This window comes from Eutrema salsugineum, unplaced genomic scaffold (genome assembly GCF_000478725.1).
Source record: "Eutrema salsugineum unplaced genomic scaffold, Eutsalg1_0 scaffold_5, whole genome shotgun sequence".
Classification (NCBI taxonomy): domain Eukaryota; kingdom Viridiplantae; phylum Streptophyta; class Magnoliopsida; order Brassicales; family Brassicaceae; genus Eutrema; species Eutrema salsugineum.
In genome coordinates, this window is record NW_006256612.1 from 10,873,464 (window position 1) to 10,889,994 (window position 16,531).

At 35.3% G+C, this 16,531-nt stretch overlaps 7 protein-coding genes across 9 annotated transcripts; 6 read left to right on the forward strand and 1 right to left on the reverse strand.

Annotated features, from left to right (window-relative positions):
* Positions 1-1,219, reverse strand: LOC18993518 (phytosulfokines 1). Its single transcript, XM_006417050.2, has 2 exons — positions 1,010-1,219; positions 1-228 (listed from the first exon to the last, which is right to left on the reverse strand). The coding sequence occupies exons 1-2, from the start codon at positions 1,142-1,144 to the stop codon at positions 88-90; spliced, it is 276 nt and encodes a 91-aa protein (XP_006417113.1). The 5' UTR covers positions 1,145-1,219; the 3' UTR covers positions 1-87.
* Positions 1,220-2,337: 1,118 nt separating this feature from the next.
* LOC18993519 (LAG1 longevity assurance homolog 3) lies at positions 2,338-4,288 on the forward strand. 2 transcript variants are annotated; one of them, XM_024152604.1, is made up of 6 exons: positions 2,338-2,814; positions 2,969-3,198; positions 3,284-3,439; positions 3,548-3,733; positions 3,821-4,005; positions 4,099-4,288. In XM_024152604.1, the coding sequence occupies exons 1-6, from the start codon at positions 2,677-2,679 to the stop codon at positions 4,128-4,130; spliced, it is 927 nt and encodes a 308-aa protein (XP_024008372.1). In that variant the 5' UTR covers positions 2,338-2,676; the 3' UTR covers positions 4,131-4,288. The 2 variants fall into 2 exon arrangements, with proteins under 2 accessions (XP_024008372.1, XP_006417114.1); XM_006417051.2 differs by having other exon boundaries at positions 3,593-3,733.
* A 459-nt stretch (positions 4,289-4,747) lies between these two features.
* LOC18993520 (F-box/FBD/LRR-repeat protein At1g13570) lies at positions 4,748-6,788 on the forward strand. The gene is made up of 4 exons (XM_006417052.2): positions 4,748-4,920; positions 5,210-6,010; positions 6,106-6,264; positions 6,366-6,788. Exons 2-4 carry the CDS (start codon positions 5,210-5,212, stop codon positions 6,654-6,656), a joined length of 1,251 nt encoding a protein of 416 aa, XP_006417115.1. The 5' UTR covers positions 4,748-4,920; the 3' UTR covers positions 6,657-6,788.
* A 529-nt stretch (positions 6,789-7,317) lies between these two features.
* LOC18993521 (choline/ethanolaminephosphotransferase 1) lies at positions 7,318-11,037 on the forward strand. The gene is made up of 19 exons (XM_006417053.2): positions 7,318-7,475; positions 7,743-7,893; positions 8,045-8,054; positions 8,148-8,198; positions 8,330-8,407; positions 8,510-8,585; positions 8,673-8,695; positions 8,771-8,871; positions 8,973-9,067; positions 9,219-9,287; positions 9,381-9,450; positions 9,725-9,788; positions 9,870-9,910; positions 9,998-10,082; positions 10,174-10,236; positions 10,328-10,386; positions 10,476-10,528; positions 10,624-10,696; positions 10,790-11,037. The coding sequence occupies exons 2-19, from the start codon at positions 7,757-7,759 to the stop codon at positions 10,809-10,811; spliced, it is 1,170 nt and encodes a 389-aa protein (XP_006417116.1). The 5' UTR covers positions 7,318-7,475; positions 7,743-7,756; the 3' UTR covers positions 10,812-11,037.
* A 630-nt stretch (positions 11,038-11,667) lies between these two features.
* On the forward strand, positions 11,668-13,109 carry LOC18993522. Its single transcript, XM_006417054.2, has 2 exons — positions 11,668-12,029; positions 12,266-13,109. The coding sequence occupies exons 1-2, from the start codon at positions 11,686-11,688 to the stop codon at positions 13,107-13,109; spliced, it is 1,188 nt and encodes a 395-aa protein (XP_006417117.1). The 5' UTR covers positions 11,668-11,685.
* A 374-nt stretch (positions 13,110-13,483) lies between these two features.
* LOC112084038 lies at positions 13,484-13,706 on the forward strand. Its single transcript, XM_024152305.1, is given in 3 exon segments — positions 13,484-13,526; positions 13,529-13,651; positions 13,696-13,706. Coding segments are annotated over 3 exon segments (177 nt in total).
* Positions 13,707-13,774: 68 nt separating this feature from the next.
* LOC18993523 lies at positions 13,775-15,708 on the forward strand. Of its 2 annotated transcripts, none has more exons than XM_006417055.2 (2): positions 13,775-14,091; positions 14,865-15,708. In XM_006417055.2, exons 1-2 carry the CDS (start codon positions 13,775-13,777, stop codon positions 15,706-15,708), a joined length of 1,161 nt encoding a protein of 386 aa, XP_006417118.1. The 2 variants fall into 2 exon arrangements, with proteins under 2 accessions (XP_006417118.1, XP_024008119.1); XM_024152351.1 differs by having other exon boundaries at positions 14,907-15,708.
* Positions 15,709-16,531: the final 823 nt, after the last annotated feature.

Below are 16,531 nucleotides of genomic sequence, written 5' to 3' on the forward strand. Positions count from 1 at the left end.
ACATGACGTTATGAGCACATTGTCAATACGACTTTGCTTATGCTTATAGTTTGTGCTAAATAAAAGACAAAAGGTAATTGTTCTGTTTCAAGGAGATAGGTTTATGTCTTGTGTATAGATGTAATCAGTGTGAGCAGCTACCGTTTTTTTAACAAGACATTCTTCTTCACTGTCTGAACTCTTGCATTCTAATCCATCTCCATCACCTTTCCCACTTCTTTCTTTCTCCTAGATCCACCAAAAAAACTGTAAAACTACCGCGCTTAATCACCCAAAGCTATTCATTTCTATTCTGTATGTCAATGAATTTTTGGTATCCGAAATTGATTTGTAAGTTGTAACCAATAGTTGATTATTCATATGACAGTTCACAGCATATACATATTCAAATATAAGTTTTCTATTTTTCACCGACAAAGTGGTTGTTTCATAAATACATATGGTGATGGATGATATACCGATTAGTTTTCATAATATAATCAAAATTTTACGTTTTTACCTTTTTTTTTTTTACATTATATATGATGCACAAGGTAACAATACAACTAAAAAGAATTGCAAATCATTAATTTACAATTTTCTTCAACATTTCGTGATATTATTCAGTAGAAAATATTGTTCTGCTCAAATGTCTCCATTGTTCTATTATTTCAATATATATTCCATCATTTCACTATTCATAAGACATTTAAGTTATTGCCAATATTTATATTTTTGACTAAAATAGAAAGGTAATATGCTGATACCGAAAAAAAAAAGACGATTTTCTTCTTGCTGAATAATTTTTTGGATTCAAACAGAAAGGTATTATGTTGATATTATATACAAAACCATTTATACGATTATGTTTTCTGAAGGTATAATCTCTATCTAACCTTCTGGCTAAAGAGAATTGAGTACTCAAGTGAAACTAGATATGATCATATACTATAAATATTTGTGCAATATATCAAAACCTTTAGCCCATTACAGAAAATATACAAGAAGATGAGTGTATTGGCGAGCTTACAGGTGTGGAGGAGGAAGATGGAGATGGTTTAGGAGGAGCAAAACCATTTTCTCTTGGAACAACACTTGAAGCCATGCTTAAAAGCAAAATTAGAGTGAAGAAGAAGATCAACACTTTACTTTTCTTCTTCATCATTTCTTTTCTTCCTCTTCTCTCAAAGATATGAAGAGTAAAATAAAGTGTTCTTTCTAGACTCCATCTAGATAGATGATAATTAACTAAACAGAGATATTTGACTTTATTATGTTATTATTAAATAAAAGATGCGGCTGGATAGATCATAAATGCTGTATAGAGAAATGGGCGTTTCATGAAGAGAAAGGAAAGATCGATGAAGCAGATAAAGAGAGAGAAAGAAAGTCAAACTTTGGCATCTTGGGGTCAACGCTTTCATTTCTCCTTGGAAACGTCACCAATTCTTGTTTCAATGCGACTTTCAATATATCTAAACATCATGGACTACTTTCAAACTATGAAATTCGACATAAATGTGATAAATATATATTTTAAAACTAAAATATTAAACAACAGTATAATATTTCATTGTTCTGAATTATTTGATGTTTAAAATTTTTACACACAGTTTTAGGATTCATTTAATTTTTATTTTTTCTATATTAAAAATATTATTTATAATCTATTTAAATATCATTCAGTCAATAAGAAGGTAATCTGCAGAATATAAAAGGTTAAAAACTATAAAAATTCATTAAATTTTGCATTGAAAAGTGAGAACATCAAATAATTCTAAACAAAAAACCTTCTAAAACATCAAATAATTCTGAACAGAAGAAATATATTTTTTAAGTTTAAACGGTTAAACCCATAAAAAATGAGAAGAGAAGGCTTAAGTACTATAATCACCGACGTCCGACGAGCGAGCATGTGTCGACAAAGCGTTAACAAGTGTGAAACACAATAATGAGACGAATTAATTCACCGAATATTCTAATCATCATCCTTCGTTTTTCATTTTATATTCATCGGTGATACTCTGTAGTCGACAGTAGTTATCCGATTATATTTGCAGTTAACATAATTATGTCTCAGACCCCAAAAAAACGAATCATTATTTTCATACGGTGATACCATGCAATAATTATACAATTATATCTGCAATTAACATATCTATAAAAAAATCATTATTTGACGTAAATAAAGGAACAAATCATTTTTTAATATCATACAAATTAGTTTTTTTTTGTAAACTACAGTAGTAGGATTTAAAAGCCTTTCGAGTGACAATAGACGGAGCAAACTAATACGTTGACGGATAAAACTGTTTCTGTATAGTATAATTCAATGTCAAAGAGCAAATAGAACTCAACTAATCACAAGTTGTCATCTTTGAGAGTGGTGGAGACTCTAAACGAATCAGAAGTTTCGAGGAAGAAAAGATTCAGCTTTGAAGAATAACTAGCATAATTTTTCTTAGAGCAATTTGATCCAAGTCTTTTGAATTCATGGTTGGTGAGAATCAACCAAATTGGGAGTTGGAGTTGTACTTCAACTTGCATTTAAGCTCCCACTGATCCAATAAAGGAGATCCCTTTTTTTTATCTCCAGAAATACAGAGGAAGAAGAAACTCGACAAGTTTTTCTCTATGTACATTTTCTGGTTGTTTATCTGAGAAAATCGGTTTGAAGTGAGGGAAAAAAATTCGGAGATGGGTTTGTTCGAATCGGTGAAATCGATTAATTGGGAACTCGAATCGCCTCCGGTTTACCAGGATTTTCGTGTTCTTCCTCTCTTCGCAGTGTTCTTCCCTTCGATTCGATTTCTCCTCGATAGATTCGTCTTCGAGGTAATTTTAGTCTTACGACAGCTACTGTTTTGTGAAACTCGCATTTCTTTATGTTATTATTATTATTTTTGTTCCTTTTAAATTAAAGGAAATTGCTTTGAGATTCTTTAATCATCTCTTCTTTAACTTGAACTTGGTGATTGTTGTTTTGTAGAAATTGGCGAAACATTTGATCTATGGAAAACAGAGACAGAATATCGGAGATGATGCAACTGAGAGAAAGAAGAAAATCAGAAAATTCAAAGAATCGGCCTGGAAGTGTGTTTACTATCTGTCAGCTGAGATTCTTGCTCTATCTGTGACTTACAATGAACCATGGTTTATGAACACTAAATACTTTTGGGTTGGCCCTGGAGATCAGTCTTGGCCTGATCAACAAACCAAGTAAGACTGTTGTCAAGGCCTTGCTTTTCTATCAAAACTATCCATTTGTCGGTTTTGTGGAATAATATAAATCTGTCTCATGCAGGTTAAAGTTGAAGCTTTTGTATATGTTTGCGGCTGGGTTCTATACATACTCCATCTTTGCTCTGATATTCTGGGAAACGAGGCGTTCTGATTTTGGAGTTTCAATGGGTCATCATATCGCAACTCTTATTCTTATTGTCCTCTCATACGTGTGTAGGTAATGCTTCCATATTCACATCCTTGTCTATGCTGAGGAAATAGAATGGATCCACATTGTTTTGATCTTCTTTTGGTTTATTTTTGTTTGTTGTTTCTATCGAAATAGCTTCTCACGTGTTGGTTCTGTTGTTCTGGCACTTCACGATGCAAGTGATGTGTTTCTTGAAGTCGGGAAAATGTCTAAATATAGTGGAGCTGAAGCAATCGCAAGCTTTTCTTTCATTCTTTTTGTCATGTCTTGGATCATTCTCCGACTTATTTACTATCCCTTTTGGATCCTATGGAGCACAAGGTTTGTATTATGTATCGATATCCCTCTTAAGGTTTGTTTTGTTCTTTTGAATGTTTCCCCTTTTATATAACACATTGTTTGTTGCAGCTATGAAGTAGTTTTGGAACTGGAAAAAGATAAGCACCCTGTCGACGGACCAATTTACTACTATATGTTCAACACACTTCTCTATTGCTTGCTTGTTCTTCACATTTATTGGTGGGTTCTGATGTATCGGATGCTTGTGAAACAAATACAAGATAGAGGCAAGCTTAGCGAAGATGTTAGATCCGGTAAGTTTGGTTTACTGTGATAAAAATCGAGACTTTCGCGCCATCAAAATCAAGAATTGATCTTCAAAGTTGTGTCTTTTGTTCTTTTTGCAGATTCTGAAGGTGAAGATGAGCACCAAGATTGATTGGTCACGCTGTATTCTCTTGACAATACCAGATTTTTTTTTTTGTTTTTTGTATTTAATCTGGAACAAATTCAATATCTGAATCTATCAAAGAGAAATTTGTTGTAGATTGAACAAATTCGATATCTGTATTTTTGTTTTTAAAATCTGAATCACAAGAAAATAAAATATATGAATCACAAGTAAATAAATTAAATATCTGAATCTATCAAAGAGGAAAGTGATTCCAGTGTTCGTTTCAATTTGGTCCCAGCGAGTTTTAGCTTAACGAAGAAAACAAGAGAATAAAACCCACACTCAAAACACTAAAATTTGTTCATTTGAATTTGGATTCAAGTTTCCAACGAGTTGAGAACGACTGATTGATGTTCTTAATTTAATTCCTAGTTTAATTACAATTCCGTAAGACAAATCCTACTTCTAAGTGCACATCATTCACAAAAATATATTCCAAATCTATTTTACAATTTTATTTTAATGATGCTTTTGTATTATTCAATTATTAATTTGTTAGTAATGTGTATCAGACAGTGTATGTGCACCTTTCAGACCAAAAAAAAAAGAAGTTATTAATCATGTCATGTAACGCGCGATCTTTAATGCGAGGTTAGAAGAAAAACAAGAGTCTTTCGGCCCAATACTGCTTTAATCGCAAAGGTATTAGAAAATCAAAGTGAAACGATGATGGTAGCAGAATCTGTGATCTTTTGGCATTTCCCTCTCTGAACTTCACCGATCAACGACCCTCTCATTCACCGCTCGAGAAAACCCACGAAAAGGAGACCAGAAGGTTTGGTTTTTTCTTTCTGGGTTAATCAATTCCGGGTTTTTCCTTTGTTGCACTGCAATCTATATCAAGGCTGGATTTTTGTCGGTGATTTCAGAAGGCGGATATAGGGTTTAAGGTTTTGAGAGTGGTTTTCTGGGAATCGGATTTGTTGTTTTCTGATTTAGGCCAATTTCTTCTAATTTTTCTAGTTTGAAATTAAATGCAATCACTTTTTTTTTTTTCTTTCTCTCTGTTTACTGGTCCTTGAAATCATTCTACTATTTGATCCTTATGCGTTTGATCTTATTAGATGGGGGAATCTACGGATATCATAAGCGATCTGCCTCAGAGCATAATTGAGAACATCCTTACTCGCCTTTCGATAAGAGATGCGATAAGAACAAGCGTGTTATCTAGCAAATGGAGATACAAATGGTCAACGCTCACTGATCTTGTGTTTGATGAAAAATGCGTCGCTCCTGCTAATGATCGTGGCGTAGTTGTGAACAATCTCGTGAGATTCATAAGCGGAGTGCTTCTTCTTCACCAAGGACCTATCCACAAGTTTCAGCTCTCTACTACATTCTTACAATGTCGTCCAGATATTGATCAGTGGTTGCTTTTCCTCTCGAGGAATGGGATTAAGGAGCTTGTTCTTGAGTTAGGAGAAGGAGAATTCAGGGTTCCTTCATGTCTCTTCAGGTGTTTGAAACTGACCCGTTTGGAGTTGTGTCACTGCGAGTTTGACCCGCCTCAGTATTTCAAAGGGTTTTCGTCTCTCAAGAGTCTTAACCTTCACCAGATCCTAGTTGCTCCTGAGGTGATTGAGAGTCTGATCTCGGGATGTCCGCTGCTCGAGTCCCTGTCTTTGTCTTACTTTGACAGTTTAGTTTTGAGTATATCAGCTCCGAATCTCATGTACTTGTATCTAGACGGCGAATTCAAAGACATTTTCCTAGAGAATACACCCAAGCTGGTTGCAATTTCGGTTTCAATGTACATGCATGAGGATGTTACTGATTTTGAGCAGAGTTCTGATTATAATTTAGTTAAGTTCCTTGGTGGTGTGCCCCTTCTTGAGAAGCTCGTTGGTTATATCTACTTCACAAAGGTAGCTTTTGCTTCATCCTAATACTTTGGGAAATTCTGGCTGATGAAAAATGGTATACAAATATATATATATATATCTGTTTTCTTTGATTTCAGTACTTGAGCATAGGAGATGACCCGGGAAGGCTTCCAATTACTTACATTCATCTTAAGACTATAGAACTTTACCAAGTAAGCTTTGAAGATGCTAATGAGGTACTAGTTCTTCTGCGTTTGGTCACTCACTCTCCTAACCTTAAAGATCTCAAAGTATCGGTATGTCAACTCTCTCTCTCGCTTTCAAAGTTTTGTAATGTGGCCATAAATTGCTGTTCTCCAGTTCATCATCTTCTGTAATCTCGTTTGGGGTTTATTAGGCTTCACCAATCCAACTATTTCCTCTAGAAGAAGAAGCTTTTGACATTGCAGAAAGAGATTATTTCGACTACAAACTCCCGAGACTTGAAACCGTGAGGATGACAGACATTTCTGGCATCAGGAATGAGTTGGAGTTTATAAGGTTCTTGCTGGGAACTTCTCCAGTTTTGGAGACAGTCATTGTAACATCGAGTTTATCAGATAAAGATGCGAAAATGGATATGATTGTTGAATTGCTTAAGTTCCCTCGTGTTTCTCCTCTAGCAAAGTTTCTCTTCCTTCAAGATTGAGTCTTTGGCTCTCTGTGTTTGTTCATTTTTGAATATGTTTGGTGTAAATCTTGTTGGTAAGATGTGAAAAAAAAGGAGTAGTGTTGAACTTGAATCCGTAGTACTTTTGCCCAAAAGGGTTTTGGATATAATGATGGATGTGAAGTTCTAATGTAAGTTGACCAAAGGTGGTAAAAGAGTTCATAATTGTTGCAGAGAATTTGATATTTCTTCTTTCTCATTTGTTTTTTTCTTTTTTTTTTGACAACCTTCTTTCTCATTTGTTAAAGTGCTTTTCTTTCTCCTTTGTTAAAATGCTTTTCTTTCTCCTTTGTTAAAACGCTTTAAAGATTACACCTGTTTGGATTTATCATTCCCTAATCCCTATTTCCGGTGATTTACTTATTGATGTGCTAAAATTTTATTCTTCGAACTCCCAAAAACTCATTTTATGTGAGATTCATACATAACAGATGTCCACATTACACAAGGTAGAGTTAAGCTAGTGAGTGAGGTACTTACTTCTATTTCCTTAACACCGTTGAAACTTGAAACTGATATGTTGTTTTGCAACAAAAATGAAATACATGTAATCAGAAGAAAAAGGAAATATCTGTTACCAAAAAAAGAAATACGAAATATCGTTTACACGTGTGGGAAACGCGGAAGAAACGCAAAGTCCTCTCTTTTTGCTTCTGGTCCTCTCGTCCCGCGTCGCCACTCTTTAGGGCACGAGAGACATTCTTCGTTCTTCTCTCTGTCTCTATATTCTCTTTTTTCGGACACCAATACTCGAAAGGCTCGTCTCTGATTTTGCCGCCAAGAATCACAGGAACCGTCGTAAGTGCTCGTCTCTTGATCGATATTTTTAGCAAAAGATCCAAATTTTAGGTTCTATCCAAATCTCGAAGGCCCTCCGTCTCAGTTGGAGTAAAATTTTGCTCTTATGTAGAATGGGGTTATGCTTAATTTCTTGATTTAGCGTTAGGGAATCCGCAAAGTGCTAGTGTGACCCTCAAGATCCATGCTTTCATGTCTTTTAGTTTTAATTCAATACCCATTTTGGGAATTAGAACTGAGGAAATATTGGTTTTTGTTTTGGATCAGCAATAGACACGATAATGGGTTACATAGGAGCACATGGAATAGCAGCTCTTCATAGGTACAAATACAGTGGAGTGGATCACTCTTATCTTGCCAAATACGTGCTTCAACCTTTTTGGACTCGTTTTGTCAAAGTCTTCCCTTTATGGATGCCGTAAGTGTCTCTATTTAATACAGTATAAAAGTCTTCCCTTTTGGTTTTAGTTTTACTTGATGAGGTTAAATTGAGGAAGCTGACTTTTGTTTTACTCTTACTTGTCTTTTCGTGTGTTTTTTCTCTGTTACTGCCTTTGGACCATATCCAGACCAAACATGGTATAGTAATTTCTATTTCTCCATTTTGTTTTATGTGGTATCGTCAGTATTTTTAAGTGAAAACTTGTAGCTTTGTGTTGTATTGTTTTGCAGATAACGCTTATGGGGTTCATGTTTCTAGTCACATCTTCCTTGCTAGGCTACGTGAGTGATCTGATTCATTGATGTCTTGTTCTATAGTGTCTTGAAGCATGTGGTAGTTTTCTTGTTGGTAATATGTCCCCTTTTTGCATATGGATTTGATTTTGAAGACACTTTTCTTGTATCCGTCTCAGATATATTCACCTCAGTTGGATTCTCCTCCTCCACGATGGGTTCACTTCGCACATGGTTTACTTCTATTCTTGTATCAGGTCTGCGTCTCTCTCTTTCTTCAAAAGTCCAACTTTCTTATCTATCTGCTTGTGAATGTGTTTGAAGTCTTTGTTTCCCTGACACCTTTTGAGCTTTATTAGACATTCGATGCGGTTGATGGGAAGCAAGCAAGAAGGACGAATTCCTCTAGCCCCCTAGGAGAACTTTTCGATCATGGTGATTCATCTTTCCAATGTCTCCCGCTTTTGATTATTTGTCTTCAGTTTGTTTCTAGATTTTGCTGACATGTGTTCTATTTGGCAGGTTGTGATGCACTTGCTTGTGCGGTATGCACTAACAATACTTTCTCTTTACTACTTTACATTCCTGGAATCGATGCTGAAGGTTTACAATAAAAACAGTTCGAAGCCATGGCATTTGGAAGCACTGCAATGTGTGGAAGAGATACTTTCTGGTTCTGGGTTATTTCTGCTATTCCGTTTTATGGAGCTACATGGGAACAGTAAGTCCTGCTTCTAACTTACTGCTTATGTCTCATAACACATTATTATTTGTGGAAAACTGTTAAGAGACTTTCTAATACTTTTACTTGCTCTTCTCTAGTTATTTCACCAACACACTTATTCTTCCGGTCATCAATGGACCTACAGAAGGTCTTGCACTAATATTCGTCAGCCACTTCTTCACAGCTATTGTCGGTATGCTTCTTTCTTGTCTGCAATCATTGAATACTTTACCGTTATTGAGAATGTCTGGCAGATCTTTTAGCATTTCATTTCGGACCAATGTATTTCTATACTTGGATTTGGTTTTTACTTCCGCTCGATCTTTTCATTTTCTGTTCTAAAGGTGCTGAATGGTGGGCTCAGCAGTTGGGACAGTCCATACCATTGTTTAGTTGGTTGCCATTTGTGAATGGTAAAAAGACCTCCTACATTGTTTTCACTTCAATTTTTCTTGTACCGTTGCTCTCTTTGCTTTCTTGACTAATTTTTGAGTTCTCTGTTTTAGCGATCCAAACTTCCAGAGCGGTACTATACATGATGATCGCTTTTGCTGTTATACCAACCGTCGCGTTCAAGTAAGTCTTCCAAACTTGACTATATGTGGTAATCTGCTCTTAGGCTATAGGAAGTGAGATGACACTAATAATACTCAAGTTCTGTGAAATAGGTGAAGATTCGAAGAAAGAACAGTTTTTTTTTTCTTTTCTCATGATTCAGTATTTCTTTCCCAAAAACGAAAGCAATGTTATATAATTGAAAAAGAATACTCTTTAGTAATCAATTAATGGCCTTTTTAAGCTGTGAAGTTCCTATTTTCTAAGCTGGTTCATATGCGGTTGCATTTTGCAGTGTGTCAAATGTCTACAAGGTTGTTCAAGCAAGAAAAGGGAGCATGGTGTTAGCATTAGCTATGGTAATCTCCTAACCAGTTGACTTATCAATATATATATACTAAAGCTGCAAAATTAATGTTTTGTTTGATTCTCTGATGCAGCTGTATCCTTTCGTCATTCTTCTTGGAGGAGTTTTGCTATGGTAAGTCATGTTTGATGCTCTTTTGAAAAGACTTGCGATCTTTCTTTCTTTCGTCTTTGAAAATTATTTGGATCATATTTTCTACAGGGATTACTTGTCTCCAATGAATCTCATAGCAACATACCCTCACTTAGTTGTACTCGGAACTGGACTTGCATTCGGATTTCTAGTGGTGAGTATTGATTCCAAACTCCTAAGTTAGATCAATATTACAACTTACAAGCATTCCGAAAAAGTTGTAAAATTGTTGTTTTCTTTTTCAGGGAAGAATGATTCTTGCTCACCTGTGTGATGAGCCGAAAGGACTAAAAACAAACATGTGCATGGTAAATCCGATAAATTTTTCTCTCGCCAATTTCTCAATCTTACTGGTTTTGGAAATGTAACCTTATGAAATCTTTTTTATTCGAAACTCAGTCTCTACTCTATCTTCCTTTTGCACTTGCAAACGCTCTAACTGCGAGGTTAAATGCTGGGTATGTTTTATTTACTAATCTTAACATTTTCTGCACAACCTTCATCGTTTTCTTTTGTATTCAAAACCAGAGAAATCTTCATCTTTCAGGGTTCCTCTAGTAGACGAGTTATGGGTTCTTCTTGGCTACTGCATCTTCACAGGTTTGCTCCTAAAACGAAAAAGCCTTACTTTTTTTGGTCTTTATTAGTCAGTATTTTTCGCGCTCTTAACCATGTGCTGTATTGATGCAAAACAGTGTCATTATACTTGCACTTTGCGACATCGGTCATCCATGAGATCACCGAGGCTCTTGGTATCTACTGCTTCAGGTGAAAATTTCGATCAAAACCTTTGAGAAAGGTCTATACTCTTGTATTAAAAACATAATAAATTGATGTTATTTTATCTATTGTTGTCCACAGGATCACGCGTAAAGAAGCTTGAAAAGAAACCTCAAGGGTAATGTTTTTCCTTCTTCTTTTTTTGGTGCAAATCGTTGGATCGACACGGCGAATGATCGATATGGACCTGTTGGCTCGGTGATGTTATTCCTTATTATTATTCATTGTTGTCTTTGTTTGATCGGGATAGGTGGATTTATGTAGAACTTTGTATAATGTTTTTGTTTTGGATTTATGCATGAGGGAATACACGAAAATTATTCTAGAAATACTAAGCTTTGAAGATTATCTTATTATATGAAAGTTTTGATGGTTTTTGATCCAAGTTCAAAAAAGTCAACGCATAGTTTTGACCAGCCAAAAGTCAACGCATAGTTTTGACCAGCCAAAAGTCAACATATGTTGTGACCTAAAAAAAATTAAAATTCACGTTAACAACACATTGATAAAACACAACAACATAAATGTGATAGGTCCCAGTGACTTTAGAACAAGTTTTCTCGAGTTTCTCTTCATATTTGATTCTATAATCAACAATGTTTAAATATATAAAAGAAGAAACCAACTACTAAAGAACGAGTGGAGATACAATCCCATTAATTTATTAATTTAGGAGAACAAAAGCCACATCGATAAGCTCACTCTTCCAAAACATAAAGCTTAACACTATGTAAACTCTGTATATAATGAATCAAGAACTGGCTTGACTGTTACTTTGTGAAACCAACTAAATCTCTCAACTTTGGAATTCAAAAGTGGAAAAAAACCATAAAAGTCAAAATCTTTGAAAAGTCTTTAGACAGAAACTTGTAAAATTAGCTTATCTCCTCAAGTCATGATGCTCTCTCTATATATAAACAAATCACATCTCCTGGATTTCTTCTAATCAATCACACCTGAAAGATTCTGAATTCAAGATGTATGTTACAAGGCATCTCTCTGAATACCAGAGAAACTCGTCGGACTTGACACGATCATCGCCGGAAGGTCCAAACTCGGGCGTACTTGTGATTCAAGACGAAGAATCAAAGCCGACTTGTTGCTTTGGATCTTGCTACGATGGTCAACTCAAAGGCTTACCGTTCCCACAAAACGTGAAGCTGACTGTGACCTACCGCACCAGAACGCCCGAAGGGTCCACAAGGAAAGAAGAGATGAGGAGGAGGACTTACCATGACTCGGTTCTGTTCATCCCGGTTCTTGATCAACCTCCATCTTCCAACCGTTACTATGTCATTAAACGACGTGGGAAGCACTCAGGGTATGACCAAAAAACCTACAGGTTTATTCACTTTGTTTGCTTTTCATGTGATTTACTAGGAAGCATTTGTAAAAAAAGAATGTCAATACTCTCAAAATGAATGAAATACATTATATTCGGATTTCTGAGTTACTTTAAAAAAAAAAAAAAAGAAAAATTAGGGATTATGAATTATGATTTAGAAACGTGTACAAGGGGTAAACTTTTTTTTTCGTTTTTACAATTTTGGATTGCAGAGAAGCTTCAGCTAGTGCAAAAGAGGAAGACAGAGTACCCTGCTGCTTGTGCTTTAGCTATGTTCCTGAAGCTAAGCCACAAGAAGCTGATCCTTACGATATATATCAGCAATTCGAGGTCCATCAATCAAAATCATCCTCTCGAGGTTACTTTGCAACCTCCGTTGCTCCTGACGGGATACCACCAAAATTCCTTAAGAGAAAGTATTGGACAGTTGGGTACTCAGATTCCCATGACTTTGGTCTGACAGATGATGCAAAAGGGATTAACACTAAGCTTCGTTACGAGCTTCCCAACGATGTGAATACAAGCGTTGTGGTAGGAAAATGGTATGTCCCTTTCATATTCTTGAAAGAAAGAGATGCTAAGGATCAGACTAAGAGATCAACTTATTACAGCATGACGCTTAAACAAAGGTGGGAAGAGGTTTTCTCATGTGAGAACGATAAAGCCGAAAACTGTGATGTTGTAGTTGATGTACAAGTAGCGTCAGAAGTTGTGAAGCTTGAGGGACAAGTAACTAATTTGAGAGAGACAAGCGGTGATGGGGTGGTTTGGTTCAGTGTCTTAAGGGATGAGAGGCAAGACAAGAAGATAGGTCTTAGGTCTGTGGTTGTGGAGAGGATGAAATGGGAAGAAGAAAGGTTTGGTTGGTTAAACAAAGGCTATGAACTAAGGTCTAGCATTACGAGATCAGAGAGATTCAACGGCGGTTCATCGCAATGGAAGAGTTATAAATGTTATGTATTGGTTGAGAATTTTGAATTGAAAAGAATGGATGGGAGTTTGGTGTTGACATTTGAGTTTAGACATGTTGATAAGTTAAAGAACAAGTGGGATTGAGTTTATTCAGCTTTTGGTTAATAATTTTGTAAATAAGTCTTAAAGCAAGCTTCATGTAGACGATGAAAGTCTCATTTTATGTATACAAAATCATAGATGAATCTAAATTGGTCATGTTGATAAGTTAAAGAACAAGTGGGATTGAGTTTATTCAGCTTTTGGTTTACAATTTTGTAAATAAGTTTTAAAGCAAGCTTCATGTAGACGATGAAAGTCTCATTTCATGTATACAAATCATTTATGAATCTAAATTGGTCGCTTATAATCTCCATGATGGGTTTCTTTACATCTTAGCGAAGCTCTTTAGCAAATTAAAGGTCATAACTTTGGGAATCAATCAAAACCTTAATCATATAACAAAACTTCTGTGGATGATGCGACTAAGACCGGTCCAATAACTTGTCGATGAAGTTGATATGTACGTACTCTGCATTACAAATTCTTCCATAAAGTCAAATCGAAAGGCAAAGACTTTTGTGCTTTTAATGTTATTGTAGAGACACTTGATAAAGTAACAACCTTCCATGAAATTTTCTTACAACGTGATTAGATTCCACAATCAAAAAGTCAAATCTATTCTACAAAGAATTTTTCTAATTACAAGTCTATAAAGATGAAACAAAGCTCCTCGCCAAGAAATATCATCACAAGAACCAAGTTCAAAGATGTATGTTACAAGGCTTTTGTCGGAATACCAGAAAAAACCATCGGAGCTGAAACTGCCTCCACCGGAAGGTCCAAACTCCGGTGTAATGGTGATTCAAGACCAAGAATCAGAGCCCACTTGCTGCTTCGGTTCTTGCTACGAGGGTAGACTAAAAGGCTTGCCGTTTCCACAAAACGTGAAGCTCACGGCAACGTATGGCAGCGGAGGACAAAACAACACATCAGAATCTACAGCAGTTGTGTTCATCCCTGTTCTTGATCAGCCATTGTCTTCAAACCGTTACTACGTTATACAAAGGCGTGGGAAGCATACTGGGTATTATTACTTGTACTCTCAATATTTTAACTGTTTTTTTTTTGTCTTCTTTAGATTTAGGATTGATTAATATTAACATTTTACAGTTCTTCAATACTTAACTTTAAAAAAAAACAATTGACTTGATTAATCCATAAATAGGCTATCCGAACCATCTATGAATACTTCTAATTAAGTTTTACATCGAAAAATTATATTAATTTCTTTTAACATTGAGGGACTTTTATAAAGTGATTTACAAACAAAGACAAAAAAAAATGGTTTACAAACTAATAGATATATTGAAATAGGTAGACTACAAAACAAAAAAAAATGAAAAATGGTCGAAGTTTGTTCGTAGTTAATGACCTATGGATTATAATTAAGAATTGTTTATATTTTTTGATGTCATACAATAAATAAAATGAGTTGCAATAAGCTAGATGTTTAAACGTGTGGTATTGACTTTTTGTTGCAGTAAGAATTTCTCAGAGATCAAATAAAATAACTATGTATGTTATATATTTGATGATACAATTATTTAACTCATTTTAATTTTTGGCATATGAGTAAACTTCTTCAGACAAATTGTTTTGGAGAAAACGACAAACAAATTTCCTTCTAGTAACTTATTGGTTTAATTATATTGGTAGTTGACCCAAAAAAAAAAAAAATTATATTGGTAAATGGTAGGCCTAAATTTTTTTAGAACTTGTACGTTTCATTTACATATGAATACATGATGATACCTTGTGATTACTAATTTTCTAACTTCAGCCGAATTGTGATTGTAGGAAAGCATCTGCAAGTGCAAAAGAGGAAGATAGAGTTTCAAGCTGCTTTTGCTTTACTTATGTTCCTGACGCTAAGCCACAACAGCTAGCTGATCCTTATGACATATACCAACAATTCGAGATCCATCAACACCAATCATATTCTAGTTTTTACTATGCCACTTCTGTTGCTACGAATGGGGTTCCACCAAGTTACCTTAAGAGAAAAGGTTGGTCGGTCGGCTACTCGACTTCTCAAGACTTTGGTCTAAGAGATGATGCAAAAGGGGTTAACATAAAGCTGCGCTCAGACTCAGAGCTTACTTGTGTAGGTAAGAGTATTGTGGTAGGGAAATGGTATGTTCCTTTCTTATTTGTGATGGAAGAAAATGCTAAAGATCAGATGAAGAAGTCGACGTTTTATAGCATGACCCTTCAACAAAGATGGGAAGAGGTTTACTTCTGCGAAAGCGTTAACAATCAACATTTCGAGGTTGTGGTTGATGTTGAAGTAGAAACAGAAGTGGTGAAGCTTGAGGGACAAGTAACTCATTTGAGAGAGACAAGCGGTGATGGGGTGGTTTGGTTCAGTGTCTTAAGAGATGAGAGACAAGACAAGAAGATAGGTCTTGGGTCTGTGGTTGTGGAGAGGATGAAATGGGAAGAAGAAAGGTTTGGGTGGTTAGACAAAAGCGAACGATCCAATATTAAGAGATCAGAGAGATTCGAAGGCGGTTCATCCCATTGGAAGAGTTATCGGTGTTATGTATTGGTAGAGAGCTTTGAACTGAAGAGAATGGATGGGAGTTTGGTGTTGACAAATGAGTTTTGGCATGCTGATAAGTTAAAGAGCAAGTGGGATTGAGTTTAATATTCATCTTTGTTTCATCTTCTTTGTGTGTTATGTGTGCAACTGTTGGTTAAATAATTTGGTGAAGAGGTTTTATGCAGGTTCACGTAATAATAAACTTCTCATCTTATGTAAAGGTCAATTTTAATGAATCTAAATTTGGTTGCTTGATTCTCCATGATGGGTTTGCCTTTTAGCAGAAAAATGTTGTAATTTTGGATCTCAAAAGTGGATAAAACCTTAGTTTTGTGAACAATGTGATTAAAACGGGTCCAAAAACTTTGAAATGATAGAGATTCCAAGACAACCAAAAACCTGCCTGAACGTTCTGCCAGACAGTCATAGTCAAAATGTTGAACAAAAGGATTTTGCTTTTCATGTAATTGTAAAGACATGAGATAAAATCAAGCTGTTTCTGTACCCAAATATTCCGAACGGAAATTCGGATCAATCACAAGAATTTCTGAAAATAATTCGTTATTCTTGTCATTAAATCGTTCACAGTGATCAATCATAATTCTAAAATCAAGCATTTTGGAATTTGATCAACCCATTTCCTAAACCCAATTGATCATTCTTCTTACTACATGCTCCAACTAAACTTAGTAAAATATCATTTTTAATATCTTGTAAGTTGTAAGCAACAGTTACCATTTCTAATCATTATTCCAACAATTTTTTTAAAGCCTCTATTTTTATATCTAACTCAACTTTGATAATATAAAAATAAAATCTTCCTCGAAATTTGCTGATAACGGGGTTAGAATTAGCGATTTAAAAGACTTGACATTAGTGTATGTTTAGACATATTTATAAATCGAAGAGAGAGTGGGATTGA